The sequence below is a fragment of the Micrasema longulum genome, unplaced genomic scaffold (assembly GCF_059751315.1).
Source record: "Micrasema longulum isolate JH-2025_06_02 unplaced genomic scaffold, ASM5975131v1 h1tg000799l, whole genome shotgun sequence".
In the NCBI taxonomy this organism is placed as follows: domain Eukaryota; kingdom Metazoa; phylum Arthropoda; class Insecta; order Trichoptera; family Brachycentridae; genus Micrasema; species Micrasema longulum.
This window is the reverse complement of record NW_028277991.1, coordinates 42,402-67,273: the sequence shown is the minus strand read 5'-3', so window position 1 is coordinate 67,273 and position 24,872 is coordinate 42,402. Positions and strand designations below refer to the sequence as shown.

Genomic DNA, 24,872 nt, shown 5'->3' with positions numbered 1-24,872 from the left:
TTCCAAAATTCTTTTTTTTTATTAGAGTTTATAATTTTATGAACAAATATCATTGTATTGTAAAATATTCTTTGTTTATATGTTAATAATTTCATTTCATTTACCATCGACTTTACCCTCGTATATCTGTTTTTTTTTTCAAAATGATTCTAAAGGCTTTATTTTGTAATACAGTTAGTTTATCTATGATTTCTTTGTATGATAAAAATAAAATGCTACTACAGTAGTTAACGTGTGGTTCAATAATTGCTTTGTAAATAGTTTTGTAAATAGTTTTGCAGGAGTCCTTATCAATAAATCTTCTGATCCTTCCCAAAATTGATATTTTTTTTGCAATCTTATTTATTACCATCTTAGCGTTTTGGTGAAATGTAAGTTTTGACTCCAACATTACACCTAAATATTTAATTTCAGTGACTTCATTAAGTTTTTCATTTTCTATTACAATTGATGGTGTAATTTCTATTCTTTTGTTTCCTATATTCATATATTTAGTTTTGTTAACATTTAATTTTAATTTATTAATTTTTAGCCACAGTGATACACTATTAAGATCATGATTTAGTCTGTCCATAATTGTTTTATAATTTTCTCCCGATATATATATTAAGGCATCGTCTGCAAAGAGTCTTATTTTTGAATATTTTAATGTTTCAACAATATCATTTATGTATATAATAAACAAAACCGGTCCGAGAACCGATCCTTGTGGTACTCCCAATGAAATTTTGAGGGGCTCGGAAATTTTATCATTCACCTTCGTTATTTGGTATCTATCGCCAAGGTACTCTTCAAACCATTTTATAGTTTTTCCTTTTATTCCTATTTTTTTCAATTTTTTAATAATTATTTCTCGGTCTATTGTTTCGAAGGCTCTTTTAAAATCCAAAAAAACTGCAATTACGAACATGTTCTTATCGGTTTCCTCTTTTCAATCTTCTAAAACCAAGTTAATAGCCATTTCACAAGATTGATTGGTTCGAAATCCACATTGTTCTTTGCATAATACTTCCCATTGTTCCAAAAAATTAACTAACTCATTCTTTACAATATATTCCAATAATTGTTCATATTTTGGAAGGGTGTTTATGGGCCTGTATTCTTCACACTTCACTGAATTTTTTATTTTTGCTATTTAAATTTATTGCGACAGAGAGGGAAAATATTATTGAGAAGGGAATATGGAAGTCTAGGCATTTACAAGGGGTTCGAAGGTTGGTAGAATCACGATGTCATATGCTTTGCTGGGAAGTTTATGTCTATAAAATGTCGTGTAACACCTCGCTGCATAACACCAGCAGCACTACCAACCGCCCGACTCATTAGCGTCCCCGCCGCGAACCCCGGGCAATGTGATCCCTCTATGCTTACATAGGTATGGGTCATAGCAGATAATGAGAGGGTAATGGCGAGTTCTTAGCGCCATAAAACTGAGAGCATCCAGCTAAGGGTAGGTAACCCTGACAGAAAATTCCCCGGAGAAGGCAACGGGAAACCACTCCGGTACTTATTCCCAGGAAATCACTATGGAGAGAAAACCAAAAGCCATGGCCCCGAGTCCCGGGCGGTCCTTAAATGGACCAGGGGTGCGAAGAATCTCCCGGCTCAAAATGGTGAACTCTAAAATGCGACTAGGAACATGGAATGCGAGGAGCCTGTATGCTGCAGGTAAATTAGAGAACTTGATACAGGAAACTGTTAGGTGTAGCATACACATTATGGGAATTAGTGAGATGAGATGGTCTGGCGCAGGTATTCAACATCATGAAAAAGGCACAATTTACTATTCTGGAAGTGATCCGCAGGACAAACACCATAGGAATGGTGTTGGAATATTTGTTACAAAAGAGTACACCAAGTTTGTTAAGAACTTCATTCCTGTGAACGACAGAATTATGCTGCTGCAGATCAGCTGCCAACCATTCAACATGAATATCATACAGGTGTATGCCCCAACATCTGAAAGGAGGTACGATGATGACGTGGAAGTGTTTTACGAGGCCATTCAAAGTGTCCTTAACTCGGTAAAAGGAGACGAAATCACAATTGTTATTGGTGATTTTAATGCCAAAGTAGGTGAAGGTCGAAGATCGCATATAGTAGGTGACTATGGACTTGGCACAGGCAACCAAAGAGGAGATAGATTATATGAATTCTGTCAGGAAACTGAAATGATCATTACAAATACATGGTTTAAACTGCCCAAGCGCAGACTCTATACATGGAAAGCACCAATGGACATCAGAGATAACCTTCCACCAGTAAGAAACCAAATCGACTATATACTTATTAATAATAGATTTAAAAACTGTGTTAAACGTGCTACAACTTATCCAGGAGCTGACATTGGTTCTGACCATAGCCTACTTGTAGCGGATATCCAACTGAAGTTGAAAGAATTGAAAACAAAGCATCCGAACAATCAGATAGATTTAACTAAACTGCAGAATCATATTGTCAAACAAAAAGTGGAATCCGATTTAAACCAAAAATTGGCACAATTGACAGACAATGCAAGTGAAAGTAATAGTGAAATTGATGTTGATACGAGCTGGAACAACTTCAAAATTATAATAAAAGATGTCTGTAATGAACACCTTAAGAGAGGAAAACAGGGAAAGAAACAGTCTTGGATGACTGATCATATTCTTGAACTCATGGAACATCGTAGACAAAATAAAAATGATACTGACCAATATAAAATTATACACAGAAGAATCAAGTCCGAAATAAAAAAGGCTAAAGAAGAATGGATGAGGAGACAGTGTCATGAATTGGATATCCTTTGTTCAAAGCATGATGCATTTAATTTGCATAAGAAAGTGAAGGAGATATCCAGAGTGACAAAAGGAAAGCATAGACCAATGAGCTTAGTAAATGACGATAATAAATTGATACTAGATGAGGATGAACTGACAGATACATGGGAATCATATATAAAAGACTTATTTGCAGACGATAGAGAAAATTTTGATTTGACAATCCCAAATCAGGGTCCTACTATTCTAAAATCTGAACTTCTCCACGCTATAGCCACATCAAAAAATAATAAAGCGAGTGGACCTGATGAAATCCCTATAGAAATGATAAAACTTATCCATGAAGAAAACATTGATCAAATCATTAAACTTTATAATAAAATTTATGACACAGGAAGAATTCCATCAGAATGGCTCCAGTCAATATTTATTACACTACCTAAAAAACAGCATCCCAAAAAATGTAGTGATTATCGACTCATTAGTCTTATGAGCCATATGCTCAAAATACTCCTTAAAATTATTCATGCTCGAATAAGAGGCAAATGTGAACAGGATTTGGACAATGCCCAGTTTGGATTTAGGAAAGCTTTTGGTACACGTGAAGCACTATTTGGAATGAATGTCCTTCTACAAAAATGTCGAGATCAGCGAAAAGACGTTTTTGCTTGCTTTATTGACTACGAGAAGGCATTTGACAGAGTAAAGCATTCAGAATTACTGAAACTGTTACAGGAGTGCCAGCTGGATGACAAGGATGTTAATTTCATAAAGAACCTTTACTGGCAGCAGACAGCTGTGATAAGATTAGGTCACAATGTAACGAGAGATATTGCAATTAAGCGTGGAGTGAGACAAGGCTGCATATTATCGCCCTTACTTTTTAACTTATACTCGAACAAGATATTTAAGAATGCTCTCTCTGATGTCAGAAAGGGAATAAGAATTAACGGCGAAATTGTCAATAACATCCGATATGCTGACGATACCGTTATCCTGGCTGACAACGCATGTGTCCTTCAGGAACTTCTTAATAAAATTGACGAAGCTGGTAGAGTAATGGGCTTGAACATCAATGTGGCCAAAACAAAGATGATAGTGTTTAGCCGAAACCCTCACAATAATGCTGTATTGCTAATAAATGGTCAAACAATAGAGAGAGTGACTAACTTTAAATACCTCGGCAGTCAAATCACTTCTGATCTGGATCCGGATAAGGAAATTAGATGCAGAATAGAAATAGCACGATCAGCATTCAATGGCATGAAATCATTCTTCTGCAGTGATAGTCTTAATTTAAAACTGAGACAGAGGATGGTCAAGTGCTATGTGTGGTCAATACTGCTCTACGGGGTTGAAACATGGACTCTCAAGGTGAACTCCATGAACCGATTAGAGGCTTTTGAAATGTGGCTTCACCGGAGAATGCTGAAAATCCCGTGGACAGATTTAGTGACCAACGTGGAGGTGTTGAGACGAGCCAGTGCCGAAAAAGAACTATTGTCCTCAATAAAACAGAGAAAACTCGCATATCTGGGCCATATTATGCGCGGAAGCAAATATACGCTTCTACAGCTTATTATGATGGGAAAGATCGAGGGAAAGCGTGGGGTTGGAAGGCGACAGATGTCCTGGCTGAGAAACATCCGCGACTGGACGGGAGTGCGTGGGGTTGAGGCGCTGTTCCAGTTGGCGCAGGACCGGAATGCCTACTCTAGAGTGATCGCCAACGTCGGGGAGACCTGATATGGCACAGAAAGAAGAGAAGGCATTTACAAGGCTTATGATTTGTCATTAAATGTTACACAGTATGTAAAGTGGCCACTAAATCCAGCCAGTGACAGGTCATAAGCCCTGTAAATGCCTAGACTTCCATATTCCCTTCTCAATAATGTTTTCCCTCTCTGTTGCAATAAATTTAAACACTGAAATCTGCTTTGGCAAACAAATGTTTGTCGCAGGAGACGAAACAAGCAGTTCACAATGTCGCAGGAGACAAAACTAGCAGTTCACAATAAAGTTCTAGTGCCAACTCTAATGTATGGGAGCGAAGTATAGAATTGAAACAGTGCCGTATGCACCTTAAGATGCGGAAAACGAATGATAATGATGATGATTTAAATTTTGAGGTCTCTTTTCTAAGACTTGTAAATAACTCAGTATTAGAAAAATTTAAATCAAGTTGGGGTCAAATTAGATTCGAGCCACGGACCTTTGATCCGTGAGTCCAAAACACTAGCCGCGGGAACACATCCCGATCCAACCACAAAAGCAACTTGTAAAATTATTTGTTTTTAAAAAACAATAATAAAATAACAGTATTCTGAATTTCGTTTAATATTAATAGTGAGAGATAATTATATAATATGTATTCACCAATCATACTTTGTTAAAGTTTTTCGATTTGTCAGACTGCCAGCTACTCTAAAAGCATTGAGGAGGAATTATTAAGATGATTAATTCGTTATGTCGTTTATCTATAAGAATTTTCGATATATTTTATCGGGATTAAAAGTAGCTCGGTCTTCCGACTATTGCAATGAAAGAAATTTGATGATCTGTTAGTCTATGGTGATGTAACATCGCAATTGTGTTCACAAATCAAAAATCCTACTACAAAACCAAAATGAAAAGCAAAATAAACTATAATCTTTAAAATATAGCTTGATTAAAATGACAGCTGTCAAACTTTTAAATTCTGTAATGTCCTGCCGGTAAAACAACTTTGTGACTACAAATTGATTGTAGATCACTTTGTTGATCCGGAATATAAAAAAAGAGTTTCCCACACTCACAACACTAGATTAAAAACTAAGGGCTCCCTGTTTGTTCCCCGAATTACAAATTACTTCGGAGAGCGAACATTAAATTGCGTTGTTCCAAGATTGTTCAATGATCTCCCACAAACCATCATTAACATGAAAGATCTTCAAATGAAAAAAAAAGAATTGAAGAAATATCTTCTAGATACTTTATAGTGCCTGTTTATGAATAAATTTGAAAAATATAAATAAAATAAATGTAATATAAACCTGTCATTAAAAAAAAAAGTGTCCCACCGAAAAGTCTTTAGACTTGGTGGGTAACAAATTCTTGTATGTATTTTTTTTAAATTATATAATAAATGCTGCTCTGCAGCACTGAAACTGAAAAAAAACTAATGTCACTAGTGATGGTAAATTATTGATCACTTACCATGTACCGATCAAATCGATTTTATCAGTTTTTTCATGCAAATGTAGGATTAAGAAGTTGGGTGTTAGTTGGAGTTACTACCCCAGCTGGAGATCCACAGGGAAGACACGAGTTTGGTGTTAAATGCGTATTTATTACATGGCAAATAAGATACAGCTCTTGGTTACGTAGCACGAGCGTAGCGGCGATGATGGGTTGAAGTAACAGCACTTAAACTACATGCTGGAGCTGAGTGACATCGTCGAGCTGGTCTGACGCGAACTGAACTTGTTGAGCTGACTGACTAGCGTTGCGTCCTGTGGTCTTTATATAGACGACGTTCCTTTGTAGTTCATTTCTTCATGGTAGGGACGATGTGAATGTACTGCCGGGCGACGATCCCGTCTTTATGTGCAATATTGCTAGAGTTGTAATATAATTTGTATTGGGTTCGATAGAAAATGACGACATTGCATCGTCGGTCATTAGTCTACTTCAGGTGAACTAATTTAACACGCGTGTGTCATCGACTATGGACTATGGACCCTACACAAACATTAGATTTTGTTTCCAAAAATTGATATAAAAACGCAAAAACAAGCCAATTATAGTGTGTTTAAGACAATTATTTACTAAAAAATAAGACATGATTTACTTTTTTTCATGAATAACAACAAATAAATTATTTTTTAATCGGTCGATTTAAGTCAATCAATTCATCTCATCTTTAACATTTTTACGGGATGGAAAACAAGTAATTTATTTTACTTCTCACCTCTCTTCTATCCTAATGCAAAAATCGCGCATCCCATTGAGACGTGAAGAAAATACAAAAAATGCTTTTGCATTAAAAATATTAGGATGGATAAAATAGATATTGTCCTTCTAGACAATACTCATGAGAAAATTCTTAAAATGCTCCCGGTGTAACGCGATGCTTTGATCAATTTATCTATCGTCTCTCTTTGCCCTGTAAATACTCCCTGCAGTAAGAAGTCTCCGATTTCCAGGACTTCCCATAGTTGCCGAGGGAACTGAGATGCAACGGCTTCTAGTCACGGTAGACCCGCTTATGTACGAACAAAATATTGCCCGGAGAACCTTTAACCGTGGGGCGCGTTCGCACATAGTGCGCCTTTACTTGGTCAACTAGTAATAGTTTGGTCAACGTTGTATTATAGAACTCTAAGTAGACTCAAATCAATGTTCGATTGTAATCTATATGTATAAAAGCAATGTTTGTATGTGTCCTCGATAGACTGAATGTTTTTTCTTCTTTTCACATCACCAGTTGCATCACCAGCTGCCTCCAGGAGACCTTATTGCCAGCCAGCATTTTTGTCTCTTCCCACGTCAATCTAGAACCCCTTAGTTCCACCGAATAAAGTCTAAAGATCGTCATCGAAGGCCTTCCAGGACGGTGAGAGCCCGCAGTTTTAAAGAAGAGGCAATTTGGGTTTGGGTTCTCCTGAGACATGCGCAGTACGTGTTCAAGCCAGGTCCGTGACCGCATCATATCCACTTCTTGACGATGGTGTTGATCCTGGCCAGAGTATAGATACGTGCACTTGTCCAACTATATTTTACCCGCCCCCTTTCAGCGCACTTCACTCAAACCTAAAATGTCCAAATTTTAATCTTTTCAGACGCGCGTGGCGTGAAGGTCTTTACCTTGGGCTTGCAAGGTGCGCACATTGTAGGTTGATTTATTAGAGAGAATTTGTCTATATTCTTCCAGTGGGGATGTGCCAGGTCGGTTACCGTAGCCATTTTATGTCCGAGCCTGAAGGGGTTATGTTTTCGTATTCGAAGTGTTTTTAAAATGCTGTATGATTGGTCTCGTGCTCTCAAGGCCTGGATCCCTAGGGTCGGCTAGACTTGGTTTTTGTATCAGGGTTTTCGTTCCCTTAGCCAAAAGTTCTGTTTTCTTCAAAATCTGTTGTCTTTTTGCCGAAGATTCGCCTTCACCCCCTGCCGTTTGCTACAATTAACGCTGCATTATCCGGAGGCCACCACGAGGAAACTGACAGTAAGATTTGCAGAATGGAGTATTTGTGCAGTATTTTTAAGATACACTTTATTGGCATTAGCGTATTCGCAGCTACCTAACCTGCCATTGACCATCAATAACTATTGGACCGATTTACGTAAAATTTTCAGTGAAATGTAGATCTTGGAGCATATGGAGTCCACAAAGATCCTCCAGGCATCTCCATTGGTTGCCAGTTTCTGTGCATTCTCTCAAATCAGGTTCGCGTCTCGTAGTTCCGACATAAACTGCCGACAAACAATCAGCAGTGTACGTCCAGAACGTCGAAAACCTGATGCCTTGTAAAGTAAGCAAGCGGGGTTAAGGCTCTCAGGAGGCATCCGCAGTATATGGCCAACCCAACCGTATCGCTTCTACTTGATGACAGTTGTCAAGGATTTTTCTGCGCCTCTTATCTTATTACTTCATTCCGTACAAAGTCAAACCACCGCGCACCCAAGATTCTTCAAGAGACACCTATTTTCATACTCAGTATGTTGCTGTTTTGAGCCCCAGTGAGGTGCCACGATTTGCATTCGTAGAGGAGAATAGGTGTTATGCAGGCATTTTATAGGCGGTATTTAGTTTTCAATGAGTAAATATCCAATCTCCAGACAGCCTTTATACTGTTGAATGTGGCGCCTGCTACTCCTAGCCGCACTCTTAATTCTGTTTAAAAGCTGCCATTTTCCGTAGCATACGAGTATACTCGCTGGTATTTGAAACTCTCGACCATTTTGACGATTTGGTTTAACAGAGTCAGGGGATTTTGGGCACCAAGGCATGAAATGTTACACAGTGCATTAGTTTTTCAATATTGATTTTTAAACTGACTAATAATACGGACTAGCTATTTAGGCTATCTACAGATATGATAATATTGTTTTTTTTTTTTTGTTGACATAAGCTGTCTTCAAAGTTTGAGGATTGTCGCTCCTCGCTCCAGTGATCCCCAAACGAACGATAATTCCAACATCCGCTTCTTGCAAGATATCAAAGCACGTTCGCCCCTCTGCACCTACCTTCCTACCCCGCCGCCACGAGGCACAACTTACTTGTGTACACAATCTGGGGGCACATTTGCTGCCAGGAATTTGCAAGTTGAGTCTCCAGTAAGATCATGCCACGTCACGAGGATGCATAGACAAACATTTGGATGAAACCGCTAGGGTATTAATTTGTAACTTACATTGTGAACCTTGCTTACGTGTTTGACGTTTATTAAAAAAAAAGGGGTTCATGTTTGTTTATCATCTAGAAACCGACCAAAGTTTCGTCTTAATTGGCTGTCGGATTACATTTGGCGGTACTCGGGTGCATCCCATGGCTCGTGACAAAGCTTTTGTGAGTTCTATGATCTTTCGTATTAATTTTTCTTTCTAATTTCTTCAAATTTAATAAGTTAAAGTTTCTTTTAGCCTCTATTGAAGAACTCTTATATAACAGTTGGGCTAAAAAGTTCGTAGGCAAACAAATTCTTTTAAACACCTTTTTTTGACAATGTTTGAGTATGTCCAAAATCTTGCAGACTTACTGGATTTCCTCCCTAGGGAGTTATTCATATTTGAATTTATTTAAACAGAGAAAAAAAACATTTTTGAGAATGGAATATGGAAGTCTATGCATTTACAAAGCTTATGATCTGTTATTGGCTGGTTTAAGTGGCCACTTTACACACTGTGTAACATTTACCATTCTGCCATGTTTGAAAGTCTATTGATTTTTGTGAAGTAAAAGAGCTGAAACCTTTATCATAAGTGAGATTCATCCGGCTAACTCAAAGCACCTACTAGGCAACGCTTGAAGACAGTTTTCCAATTTTTATACTTCTTTTTTTACCAGGTAGTTAATTAAACAATGTTTGTGTATGTATAAATGCTTGCAGACTGGCTGGACTTGCTCCCTAGGGAGTTATTGATACTTAAATTTATTTCAACAGAGAGGGAAAACCTTTTGAGAAGGGAATATGGAAGTCTAGGTATTTACAGCCAACGACAGGTCATAAGCCCTGTAAATGCCTAGACTTCCATATTCCCTTCTCAAAAATGTTTTCCCTCTCTGTTGAAATAAATTTAAACATTTTTTTAGTAAAATTTTAAAACGATTTTATTATTCAATAAAGTTAGTTGCCTTCGAGGGCAATACAGTAATTATAGCGGTCATATAATTTTTCGATACCATTTTTATAGTACGAATTCTCTTTAGCGTTAAAGTAAGCCTCAGTTTCAGCGATTATCTCTTCATCAGTGCTAAATTTCTTTGCGGCAAGCATTTTTTGAGGTTTGCACACTGAAAAAAATCACTGGGGGCCAGATCTGGAGAATACGGTGGATGAAGCAGCAATTCGTAGCCTAATTCATGCAATTTTGCCATCGTTTTCATTGATTTGTTACACGGTGCATTGTCGTGATTAAACACCACCTTTTTTTCCTTCAAACGGAGCCAATTTTTCGTAATTCAATAATTCGAACGCTCCAACAATGCTATGTTATACTTGCTGTTAATGTTCTGGCCCTTTTCGTGGTAATCGATGAATATTATACCATGCGCATCCCAAAATACTAATCCCATAATCTTGCCAGACGAATGTTGCGTCTTTCCACGCTTTGGATTCGGTTCATTGCGTGCAGTCCGCTCAACTGGCTGTTGATTGGACTCTGGAGTAAAGTACTAAAGCCACGATTCATTCATTGTTATATATCGATGGAAAATTTTGTCTTTATTAAGGCTGAATACCGCTAAAATTGCTCCGAATCATCAATCAACACGTTGTTGTTTTTGATTGATTGGGAGCACGCGCGGCACCCACTTTGCACACGGCTTTCGGCCATCCAAATATTCATGCACGATATGTCCAACACGTTTTTATGATATATTTAGAGTCTCAGCTATCTCGATAAACTTCATTTAATGATCATCATTAATGTTTTTGTCAGTAACAGCCTCTTTCGAGCGTCCACTGCGTGCATTGTCTTTGGTTGCGCCTATATTATGTTCTTGTATATTTTTATTTATAATTATTTTATTTTTTTATTACTTATATTTAACATGTTATTTTTACTCGCACCTGCATTCATGTCCCTCACCGTTCAGTAATTTTAGTTGAGAATTGACCAACGTATCGTCTTCATCACCGCCGCTTACCGCTTACCGCTTTGCACCGCGTAACCGCTCCCGCTACCGCATTTATTTTATTAAATTTATTTGACACTTTATATACATATACAATATATATACATATAAGGGCGGGCATATTGCCTTAAGGCAATTTCTTCCTACCTACCCAAACCGTTCAGTTTGAGAAAATTATAAATACATGGACATATTGAATCTTAAAATTTTATTCAAAAATTAAAAGCAAGGATTACAACAACAAATATATATATAAAAAAAAATTAACACTATACTATAAAGAGAGGAGAGGGGATGGGAAGGAAAGAAGAAGGATAAAGGAACAATTAAAATATTTAGATAGCGACATTTCAACCTTGACTTAATGTAAATAAAGAAGAGGCGTCTCTAACATTAGTGGTTAGATTATTCTATAATCAAGCGGCTACTACTGTGAAAGAGGAGGCAAGAAAATTAGAGCGATGACAGGGTATTAAAAGAATTCTCTCGTTACTAGAACGAAGAGATAGTCCGTGTTGTAAAAGAGGTTGTATGAGCTCTCTTAGATAAACAGGCGAAGTGGGATTATTGAAAATATTGTGAAGAAGTGATAGACTGTGACTGTTTCTTCTATGCCTGAGCCAGTGTAGTTGCGTGCGATACGGTTATGTGGTCATTCCGCAAAAACAATGAATCAAGTGAGAAGTGAAGTGTCCCAGAGTCATCTCCAGCCTCCAGTTATAGCATCAAGATAAATCCGGAAGGTAGGAGATTATTTTAAATTTCAGCTGGGATCCAAACCTGTCTCCTTAGTTCCTCTCATCGCACCGCTCCGCATGGCCACATGCCCCCTCTAGTCTTCAATCCTCATTTCGCCTCGTCAAAATTTAGCACACCACTTCTTAACGGTTAATTTTTCTGGTCCAGAGTCCGAATAATGTATATCAAGCTAAGCCTTGGCTTCAACATTTTTTTTTTTGCCAAAAAACAATGTCTTACAATATCAAAAGTAGTTTCACTCACAATGCTTTATCAGGAACCAATTGTCTGACAGCTGTAAAATTTATACACGTTTCTTTTCAAGGTTAGTACTTGCTAAAAATTATATGGATTTAATTCTAGTAACGTCATCCATGTGTCAGTCTACGAACTTTGCAGCCCACGTAAAATGTAGGTATAAGATAAAAACGAAACAAAAACCTCATTAAGTTGATTTATTTGACAATTGTAGTCTGCATTACTTTACGGGTTGTTTATCCTATCACGTAATGCAGACTATAAACATAAATTAGAAATAAATTAATAAAATGAATGCAGATGCCTGCCAAATTTAGGGTTTTAGATATAAAATTGCCATGTAAAAAGAATTGCTTGCTTCAAATACATAAAGATAAAATAAATAGTAGTATTTCTAGGTCTCAAAACGTAAGTACGCGACCTAGAACATGTGGTAATATCTTAATTCCTAAATTAAAAACAACTACTGCACAACATCATTATACTTAAAGAAAAATATTTTTCTTTAATGAAATGAACAAAGATAATAAAAAGTACAGTCAGGAATACAATATATTTAAGAATGAAGTGAAAAATTACATCTATAATTAATCTTTATGTAGCACTGTTTGAAAACATCGTTTATATCTTTTTTGTAATTTATTTATGTTATTCTAAAAATATTACTAATTAAAATAAATTAAACTATTGTTAGACGTCACTCCCCATTATGTACAAAAGAATTGTTTTTTTTAACGTAATGGGAAAAGTTAATGAAAATATACGTATTTGATTAATGTAAAAAATTGTATTTAGTTGTTATATTGTTATATTTGTTAATTATTACCTTAATTTTAAAGTCATACCCTTACAAATGTTTTTAAATAATGGAAGGTTTTTCCCCAATATAACCAAAATATTCCTCTAATATACTCAGTATATCCTAATTGAATTTTAATTACTCTACTTATTTTGGTTTGTATAGAAATCCACAAACAAAAAATAGCAATTATTTTTAGTATATAAGGAAACTTTGTAAATATTTAAGTTAATTTGTTTGAAAATGTCCTAACAAGACGAAACGCGTCACAATATACCCTTTGTATATTTTATAAAAAATTAAGTAGAATTACAATCCAATAAAATTGTTTTATTTTGGATACATTACCAAATTAAATAAGGAATTCTACCAATTGTCTGCATACACAATGAATGGGTTGTGACGCAAAAATTGAATTACTAACTTGTATAATGCACGGTACATTTTTTTGTAACAAACATTTCAATGCAAAAAAAGGTTTTTCCTGCTTCGTTGATGAACACAGCCTAATTCAATAGAAAAACATTTCAGGCCGAAAATCACATTGTTTTAATAACAGTATTACGGTTTGTTCCTCAAATTTCATAAGGCAAATGTAATTACTATCAAACGCAAAAGTAGCAAATTGATATCAAATAACCCAGTCCGCATCCCAAGAAGTAAATATTTTACTGCCCTGGGTGTGGTTTTATTGAATTTTGAAAACGTGATTTGAATTTATACCCTTAAAATCGCAGTACCCTTCTGTTAGGCCAGATCAGCATTGAGACATGCACCTTCACTCCTAGGTTATAATATGTATTTACTAATGACACGACGGACGTGAAAAATTTAACCTAGCCGGACCGAAGGGAGGATTCGAATCCCCATTGACTGATTTTAATTAATTAAATTATTAAATGCAGAATTAAGACAGCAAGAGCAGTTTTTAATAAAATGAAATCCTTCTTCTACAATGCTAATCTCAACTTATAAATAAGGTAAAGATTAGTAAAATGTTATGTGATATACCATTGCCGATCTTCAGGAGTTGTTAAATAGTGTGGATGCATTTGGCGAACAACTGGGTTTAACAATTCATGTTGGCAAAACAAAATGTATAACATTTGTCTGCCTTGATTACTCCGCATTTTCTCTCAAATTAAAAGGTATTGACATTGAAAAGGTGGACAAATTTAAATACCTCGGCAGCATTCTAACAGAGACCCTCGACTCAGATATAGAAATTAAATGCAGAATTGAGACAGCAAGAGCTGTTTTTAATAAAATGAAATCCCTCTTCTGCAATGCTAATCTCAACTTGAAAATAAGGCAAAGATTGGTAAAATGTTATGTGTGGTCTGTATATTCATTTTATGTACATAAAGATTCGGCAAACCAACAAAAAAAAATACACGAATTAGTAAAATACAGGGTGTTCTTTGAACCCTGTCACATCTAAAACCACGATAATCAGATGGGCATGAAGACATATTAAAATATTTAAAAAATATTTAGAACGAAGAAAATTATAAAAAAAAATATCTAAAAAAAGCCAATGGTTGCTTACTTCTGCAGGGGAGAAGTGAGGATGGCGCGGAGCAGTATCAGACTCCCCCCTCTTCCTTCAGAAGTAAACAACCATTTTATTTTCCTGATATTATATTTTTTTCAATTTTATTCGTTTTTTTAATAAATTTCTACCGGTTTCGAGACGTAACCGTAACTTCATCAGGACACTAATTAAACTAACTTGGACATCCCACTATACACCTTCACCATAGTTCTAAATTTATTGCAACAGAGTGGGAAAACATTTTTGAGAAGGGATTATAGAAGTCTAGGCATTTGCATAATTTTTCATCAACAATAATGAAACGAAGTGGCTGATGAATACATATATCTAGGACACAAAGTCAAACTTGGTAAAGATAACCAGACAGCGGAGTTACCAAGAAGAATAGGGCTAAGTTGGGCTGCTTTCGGCAAACTTAAATATATTTTTGAAAATAAACAAGTCCCTATATGCTTGAAAAGACAAGTATATGAATCGTGCATATTGCCGGTGACAATATACGGACTAGAAACCATGTCTGCAACAAAAAAAAGGAACCAGAAATTTAAATGCACGCAACAATCCATGGAAAGACAGATGCTAGGTGTATATCTAAGAGACAGAGTAAGAAATGAAGAAATAAGGCGCCAAACCGGAGTCGTGGATATAAGGGTCTTGTAGAAAAATTGAAATGGCAGTAGGCAGGACCCTTGGCGAGGCAAAATGATACCCAGAATAATAAAGTGGAGACCATGGGCAAACAAAAGTAGTGTTGGAAGGCCACAGAAAAGATGAGTCGACGACTTTGCCTCTATTGCTGGTAAAGCGTGGATGATGAAAGCGGGTGATAGGAAGGAATGGATTCGTTTGGAAGAGGCCGCCACCCAGCAGTGGAGATAAAGCTGAAAAAGGAAGAATAAAAAATAAGGCATTTACAGGGTTATGACCTTCCATTAACTGATTTACGTGGCCACTGTATACACTATGTAATATTCACCATTCTCTTTCTGTTGCAATAAATCAAGATCTAAATAACTCCCAAAGGAGGAAATCCAGGCTGTCTATAAACATTTGCACATACTCAAAACATTGTTGATTTAACTATAGTTGTTGGAAAAAAACATAAAACAAACGCGCTGATTTGAAACCACATGCTTTTAGTTGATAACTCTTACACGCAATTTATTTTACCTCAATCATCACCAATGAGTACAATTAAGTTTGTAGTGAGCACCTGTAGTTTTTTGTATGAGAAAATGCTTCTAAATGCGAATCCTATTTTTGTAATTATGTTTATAAAGTTGTCGGTTTGTACGCTAGATAAGGTATTTAATATTTGATTGCAAATGTAGCGAAGCATGCGTTCCATTAAACATCTCCTAGAGAAATTCTCAAATTATTATCTATTCAGCTTTGAAGCATGCTGAGAATTTACAACTGGTTCTCAAACATCAGTACAAACGATAAAAAAATATTGGCATGAAGGTTAGCAGTTCACAATGGGGTCCTGGTGTTGACAAAAAACATGGATGAAAGTAGGCTGAATGCTGTTGAAATGCGATCGCTGTGTCAACGACCGATGAAGCAATTCATCGTTTTCTATAGAATCCAATACAACAACTTATGCAACTCTAACATTGAGGGGAGACCCTTAAGCCAGTAGTTTTTTTGCACCACAACAGGCTTAATTACAGCTCGAAAAACCTAGGCTTGAGAAAAATCACATTTAATTGTTGTGTTCTCACCGGGAATCAAACTTGGAACCTTTAGTTTGTGAGTCAAGTGACTTGACCACTATACCATAGAAGCCGCCGAAAGATGAGAACATTGAACTGCAGTACATCAATATCGTACCTACCGCGGAGAAATGAACGACAAAAAAACATGGCCTATAAACAGACCACAGGGCGCAGTCAACGCCCAGTCAGCCCAACAAGTCCAGTTTAACGCAGTCACTCAGTTCCAGCATGTAATTCAAGTGCAGTCTCTTCAACCAATCACCGCTGCTACGCTCGCACTACGCGATCAAATGCTGTATTTTATTTGCCATGTAATAAATGTGCATTTAAACCACAACCTCACCTCTTCTGTCCATCACCAGCTGAGACAGGACCACCAAACGTAATCCTACAAAAATATGTAAGGTAGGTCGTAAAGTGTACAAATGTAGAAATATGAACATTTCGTAAGGCTGAGATAAACACTATCGACAAATCAAGAATGATATACGCTTTAAAAACACGAGTTTACAGAGTTTGAATAAAGTTCTGAGACGTTATGTTGGACTCATTCGTCTTTAGAATCGTATGCAACTTCCGTAATTCGAAGAATGACGGCATTCTTGGAACGCCTATACAAATGCAGTCGATTGAAAATCAATAGTCCAAGTGCCCCAATGCACTTGATATTGACAATCGAATTCGACATCGTTACTTCAGCTGTCAAACTTCTTTCTTGTAAAAAGCTCGGCATTTATGTTTTAATGACGAGAATGTATTTTTGTTGTATTTAACTAATAATTTACAACGCTGATCAATATAACAATGATAACGTACCAACAAATGTGCAATAAATATAACTGTTCTTATTTTTAATCCATTATCAAATAAAGTTTCACTAGAACCACGATTTTAAAATTATTTTATCACTCGTATTTGAGATATTCTCGTATATTATACAATGTTTTTAAAATCCATTAAATGCATATGAAATATTAAAAATAACTTGTAGATGTGTGTTATATCAAAGGCAAATAATAATTATAAATGTTGCAGTGTCTCAGTAAAACCTTTTCTAATATTTTTTCATAATATTCCATCTACAAAATATTCAACGAAAGAAGTCTGACAAGAAACAATAAAAGTTAACGCGTGGCAGGAGAGTCATAGGCCATAGATAAATACGGATTTGTTAGTGTTGCCACTTTCTCATTCGTCTTTGTAATTAAATTGTCAGGGGGTTTTCAAGAATAGCATTATGACAAAGCAATCAAGATTCCCAATCGACTATTGTCGAGTGGGTGACAATGTCACATCTTTCTAGCAGAAGGCTCCTGATAAAGCAATTTGTCATAGGATGTTCAAACCAGAAGCGGTTTCTTAGTATGTGCATAAATGCAGTGCACTGCTAAGTAAAAATATCTGGAAATAAATTAGTAATTTTATTGATATTAAAAATATGTTGTAGGTACAAAGAAACAGGAATTCGTTGCAATATTATACTCGTAAACATCAAAAGATTTAATACTAGCGCCAAAAGATCTATCGAGATTGACTCTAGCGGACGATTTTCTCATCTTTTCCACGCATGCGCAATCGTCCCTGTGCATCGACCCTGAATTTGTATGAAATATGTAATTTCTCCTAACATTGTCATTTGAGCGAGAAAGACAACGCTTTATACCGGTGAATCGTGCGTCGGAGAAGGTCATAACGTACTCCGGGCATTGCCAACGCATGCGCAGATTTAAAATTTGAAGTTCGTTTGCAATGTCACTTTGAACATGCGTAATGACATGATATTATTACGAATTTAGTTGATTTAGTATCCTATAACGTGCGTATAATGTTAGGAGAATTTAGCGTTCCTTGTTCCGATGCGCGAGTTGTCATCTGTCATACTTTTGCCCGTGTATCACGTCAGACCTGTCATATTGTTATAATATTATTGAACTTAATATTATATAAGTTTACAAAATGTAAAGAAATGCACTGGCCATATTTTCGGTCAAGAGCCGCCAGTGGTTCAAACCTAAGTTCAATGTATAATTTTTTTAAAATCTAAGAGTGCAAGATATTCATGGTCATGCTGTTACAAAAAAATCCCAGCATAATGCTCGTATGAAGTTTTCCTGTAATTTTAATTATTTAATACCAAAAACACGAACGACTTTCGCTTAAAAAAAAACTGTTTTGTGGCCCCGAGAGTATTCAATGTCCTGAATCAACATGTTAAGTTCTCCGAAACAAAAGCCATTTTCAGGAGAAGTACACAAGTTTAGATTTTGTCTAAGGGAATAGATCATTCCAGGAAACTGCTGCGAGACGTTTCAAAGATTTATATACTACTAGCGGACCCGACAGACGTTATCCTGCTAGAACGTTGGCTTACCAGCTATTACCTTGAAAAAAGGCTTTTCATTGATAAGCACATTCCTAGGTATTTATTTGTGATTGAATTCCAAAACTAAAAATAATTGATTTTCAAATATTGAATTATTTTTGCAAATATCAGACTCGGCTCTTCTCACCAACAGGGGTACCCTTACCCTTATTCATGTGTGCGATGTTCAAAAATGTATTGAATGTCAGTTAATATTATTTTAGTATTACTCAAAATCCAGTAAAAATAACTAAATAGAAATAAATTATAAGGAATCTAAGGAAAATATAAACATCCATAAAAAGCGAATATTGTTTGTAAACATTAAAAAAATAAATTTTTGAACACAATAAAACAACATCCTTCCATTTGTTTTGTATATGCGTTCTCGTCGAATGCAACCCTGGTAGGTCGATGAAAAAAAGATTCATGCTTATAATTTTTTTTTACAGATTCGATTGAAAATTTTAATATCTACGAACACTCGCAGTGCAAAGATCTACATTTCACTAAAAACTGCATATAAATCGGTTTAGCCGTTTAGGAGGAGTTTAGTGACATCACACGTACGGAAGAATTATATACACATCTAAAGATTAAGCGTGTTGTCAAGATGTTCATTAAAATTTATGTATTTAAAAAAAATGTATTTTTCCACTTTCTATTTTGTTGTATCCCAACTCAACACATGGCTCATGGCTTCATAATACATTAGTAGGTATACAACAGTTAAAAAAGGTGATATAAAATTATCATCTTACATATTGTGTGAAAAAACTCTCTGAGTAACTGTGGTTAACTAAAGTGATCCTTGGGTACCCTGAGGTTAGGCAATAATCGCATGATAATGTTTATTTTTTTGTACTTATATTAGTAGCATTAAATATTTCTAAATTTATAATTTTTAATTTCTTTGAAAACATTTCATGGAATTGGTCTCGCCCCAAATCTTCACGATTCGGTCAAATTTTGAACTTTGTTTACGACTGTTTAAATTTAAAAAGAACATCGTCATGAATCTTGACGTCACAATGAGGAAGTTCAGTGGTTTGTTTTTGTTTTATTTATTTGTTAATAGACTATTAAACTAAGCCACAATTTATTTCTTTAAAAAAAATAATGCATCGTATTATCGGCGCTACAATTTGTTTTTGTTTTGTCTTTTTCACTCTGCGTGTGACGTCAGAGGTTTTTTTCCGCTTATTCGTCGAAAAATAAAATTAGTCGAAAATTTACATGGCATTAGTCAACAAACATTTGAACATTCTCAAAATATTGTTTAAATATACATTTTATTTTATTAATTGGTACTGTGGCGGGCAACACCAGCAGTCCTGAGGTTGACAGGTCCGAACTCCGTTTTAACCCGCAACGCGTCGTCCACTGCAACGTCAGCTCGGACAAAATATTAAACGCCGTGTATTGGAAGAACTCATTGCATTTCATCTTGGAATTTCATGTCACCCGGCCACCAGCTCTCCGCCAGTGTTCGCTATTCTAAATTCATTCTGTACAAAATAATAGGATGTAACTCGTGTGTGACTGCTTAAAAAATAACTTCAATTGTAATCCATATTACTCATTTAACCTCAAATCAACTCACGCACACTTGTCCTATTGTTTTGTAGGGTCCATAGTCTATAGTCGATGACACACATGTGTTAAATTAGTTCACCTGAAGTAGACTAATGACCGACGATGCAATGTCATCATTTTCTATAGAATCCAATACAACTTATATTGCAACTTTATGAGTATTGCACATGAAATTGGGAGGCATCGTTCTGCAGTACATTTACATCGTCCCTACCATGAAGAAATTAACTACAAAGAAATATGGTCTATAAAGAGACCACAGGACGCAGGCAACATCAGTCAGCTCGGTCAGTTAGTCAGCCCAACAAGTTCAGTTCACGTCAGACCAGCTCGACGACGTAACCCATCATTGCCGCTACGCTCGTTCTATACAACCAAGTACTGTAATGGTCAATATAGTGCAGGCAATTGGTAAAATAAACCAAAGTAGGGAAGAAAATGCCGAACACTCCTCTAGTGGAACGGCAGGCCTGTTGACTGCTGCCAACAGGCCGGCTTCTCCTAAAGAGTTTTGAGTGGTTTCCTCTCCACATGAACAAATGCTGAGAAGTTCCTGATTGGCACACATAAGTATATCCCACCTAATCCCAACAGTTTAGATAAATTTAAAGAAATTGAATTGCAGAAAAATCCACTTTTAAAGTATACACCTTGTTTATTATAAGCAAGGTAAATAATAAACTAACTTGCATATAAAATATAATATATATATATATACTATAAAAATATTTTAAAAACCAAGTACTGTATCTAATTCGCCATGTAATAAATACGCATCAAATAGCTAACGTGTCTTTCCTGTCAATCTCCAACTGGGGTAGGAACGGGAACCAAACCCTCAACTACTTATTCCTGCAGTACTAAGGATTTTTTGTCACGTCAAGATCGTTTTTCGAGATTAATGTTTGAGAAGCCCTGCTTCGGGACCGCGGTACACCGTTAGGGCCCCTGAGATTTGCGGGACCTTTGCCTTTTATCCTAATTGACAAAGTGTCAGCTCACACAACTCACACGAGTGTTGCTGTACCATCCCCGCGGTGAGCATAACTCCCTAACATGGCTTTCACATCTCGAAATACTCAGAAAGATATTAAAAGGAATTATAATAGACGGTGATTTTATTCCGTATGCGACACTAAAGATTATATTATAATTATTTATTTTTTATTTTATTTTATTAACATAAACGGCAAATCTACCTTTTACAAAAAAATAAAATACTAAAATATTTAAAAATATAAAAAAACGTAAATTTCCTTTTACCCAAGATTTATAAAAAAAAAAAAAAATACAAGATTTATAAAAAAAATTAACCTGAAAATTATACAACATATTAAGTAGAAAGTTTAAACAATTTAAGAATAAATTTAAAAAAAAATAAATATTAAAATAATTTAAAGTAATATAACAAGAAAATCATTAGTACTGTGTCATACAGCTGGGCAAAGTGAACAAAAAATTGAATATATTATGAAAAGAACAAAATTAGACTTCCATTTAGGAAAAAGGCAAAGTCACAAAATTCAATTTTATTTAAAGCAATTAAAAAGTATTACGAAATGGAAAAAAATATTTATGAAGAAAAAAACATATCAAAATTTAAAATAATGGTCAAGACATATGTGATAAACAATTTATAAATTAAATATATTTGCAATGTTATTATTAGAACACACATAACAATATGTATGATATGTGTGCCCTATTTTAAGATTTAAATAAAAAATAAAAAAAAATGCATAAATATAATTACCATTCACCATCTTTGAAAAAGTTCAAAAGGTTTGTTCTATAAGAACAATTCTTCTTCTTTTTTTTTTCCACGTCCGCTCCTAAGTGGAGCATGTGGACATCACCAGTTGTCTCCAGGAGACCCTATCGCCAGCCAGCATTTTTGCCACTTCCCACGTCAATCCAGCGCCCCTTCATTCCGCCGAATGAAGTCTAAAGATCGTCATTGACGGCCTTCCGGATGGCGTGAGCCCGCAGGTTTAAAGAAGAGGCAACTTTGGTTAAGGTTCTCCTGAGGCATGTGCAGCACGTGTCCAAGCCAGGTCAACCGCCGCATCCTCAAGACACTCGTTATAGGAGGCTGCTGCGTCCGTTCTCGGACTTCAATGTTGGTTATAAAATCGAACCACCTTGTACCTAATATTCTTCTCAAGCACTTAATCTCAAAACTCAGATGTTTGGTGTTTTGAGCTTTGGTAAGGTGTGAAGATTCGCACCCATATAGGGATACTGGAATTATACAAGAATAGGGACAATACCCTACACTTAATATATCAGATACGTGGGAATAACTATTGCCGAGTTCATGAAGTCTGTTCAATACTGCATTACAAGAATACACTGTCCGTAAATTGTTGCTACAAAACGGTGGCACCTGTCTAGTCATTCTTCCAGGCACCCTGAAGTTGATGAGAGATAACAGTTCAGGGTAATCCCTCATTGAATTTATAATTTCGAATAAATTGAAAACGTCCATAATTTTTCTTCTATCGTTAAGTTTGAAAAATAAATATTTCATAAAATAAATAAATCCGCTCACCTCTTTTTTAGAAACGGTTCAAATAGACAACCGTTTTTTTTAGTTTCGCGTATTTACTATAATTTTTTCTATCTACAATCCGCTTCCAAAATCTGCGAATTTATTTTGCAAATATCTAAGCCACGCGAATCCCCAAAAATTACAAAAGGGAAATGGGTTTTTTTTAAAACATTTTTAAAGTATTCAAATTCTATGAAATACTGTTTGTGTATTTTTCTAACAAATACTGTTGTATTTGTTAGAAAAAGACCAATGCCACAAATTATTATTACACAAAAATATTTAAATCATTTTGGAGGCAAGATGAGTCCTTAGCACTTTTGATAGATTTGAAAATCTTGACACCATCAGTAAAGAGAAGGTTATCATAGTTTTTGATCGAGTCATTAATATCATTAAAAATAAAAGGAAGAGAAGAGAAGAGAGAAGGCCCAGGTCGGATTCTTGTGGAATTCCAGAATTTGTGTTGTATTCATAAGATATGTAATTCCTGTAGGAAGTAAATTGTCAGCAATAATGTAAATAACTTGAATGAAATTTTGAAATTTGAGAACCATCGTTGGATTCTTTTCTCAGAACAGTTAACAAAATCTCCCTAAACAGTAAACAATACGGTCTATGCGTTCCTACAGCAAAGGCATGCATTCAAGATGCAAGCGGTGTTATCACTCCTGACTTAAGATGACACACTTACCATGTCGGTCTAGATCATGCCATGATTATACCCACTGTACATTTAAATATATTCTGAGATTGTTTAGGTTAAGTTAATTTACAAAATTGATCAACGAAATTGCTTTACAAAATTGTAAATAATAAATTCGATTCCCCGGAACTCATTGATCAACTTGCTTACCGTGTCCCCTCGGGGCCAACTAGACTCTCTGATATTTTCTATATTCGTAAAATTAATACTAATCATCGGAAACATTCTACGATCCTTCGTATATGTGAAACATTTAACAACAATTTTAATAGTCTTGATATATTTAACACTCCATACAATATGGACAGAAGATAACTAATAGGCTTGATTTCATGCTCTTCATTCATAATTCAAATCATTAAATCAAATGCAATTTTCCACTCTTACTTTCCTTCAATCATCCTTTTCCACTCCTTATCGATTTCCTTCTTTTCCTTCCCACTATTTCCTTGTTTTGTCCATATTTATCTTATTTTAATATAAAGTATATTAATTATTTATAAAGTTTAAATTTTAAGCCGACGTCGCTTAATTACAGTATTATTTAGTGAATACATATGATTGGATGGCAGGCCCTACTATGTATACATTTTATCTAGTTTTTAAAAAAATATTAATTTAACCTTTACATCTCTTCGTATTCGAAATAAATAATAATAAAAAAAAAAATGTTTAATAGATAATTAATGTCAATCTATTAGGGCTTTCATAAGCTTGTTGTTGATTGGCTTAAAAAAAACAAACTGAGCGAAAATGTAATATTTGTTTACAATCAAACCACGAAAATAACATAACATGGAAACTCTGAAAGCTTTTATTGCATCCCTTACTGCAGTATGGTCTCCAAATACACATGTTCAGTATATTCACCCTATTCTAGTTGACAGCAAAGGAATACAGTGGTAGTTCCAAATTGGGACCGCGGCCTCATTTCCCCGATTTTCCTCTCAATAAACTTTGAAAAATAAAGAACTGCTGAATATCGAGCGAAATGCAAGTCAGCCAACAGAGGCCCCTTTAAAACATTATTAATTTATTTATTTACTACTCATGTCTTTTTTTTCTTTAAAAAAAATATATTTTGTTTATACATTTTATCATAATTAAAATTTAATGTTCACTTTGCCCAGCTAACAAGGGTACATACTCCGTTCCAAGCTAGGCAATTGTATTTTAATAAATGAAATGGTTTACAAGTTAATAGAAAGCACAGACTAATAAAATATAAACTTACTCGTATGCACATTTTGATACATATACATACACACGTACACATACATACACATATCCATACACATATACACACACATATACACATATATATATACATATATACGTATACATACATAGACACACATGTACATACACCCATGCGCATACACATACATACTACATACATTTATAAAGCATAGACAATTTTAAGTTTAAAGTAGGTTTGAGGTCTTGGATTAGTATGAAAAGAACAGATAGACACATTCTTTTTAAAAAAAAGAAA

At 35.3% G+C, this 24,872-nt stretch overlaps 1 protein-coding gene across 1 annotated transcript; it reads left to right on the top strand.

The window, feature by feature from the left end:
• The first annotated feature begins 1,209 nt into the window (after positions 1-1,209).
• Positions 1,210-24,872, top strand: LOC148278985 (uncharacterized). The gene is made up of 2 exons (XM_088230616.1): positions 1,210-4,576; positions 24,790-24,872. Exon 1 carries the CDS (start codon positions 1,527-1,529, stop codon positions 4,503-4,505), a length of 2,979 nt encoding a protein of 992 aa, XP_088086742.1. The 5' UTR covers positions 1,210-1,526; the 3' UTR covers positions 4,506-4,576; positions 24,790-24,872.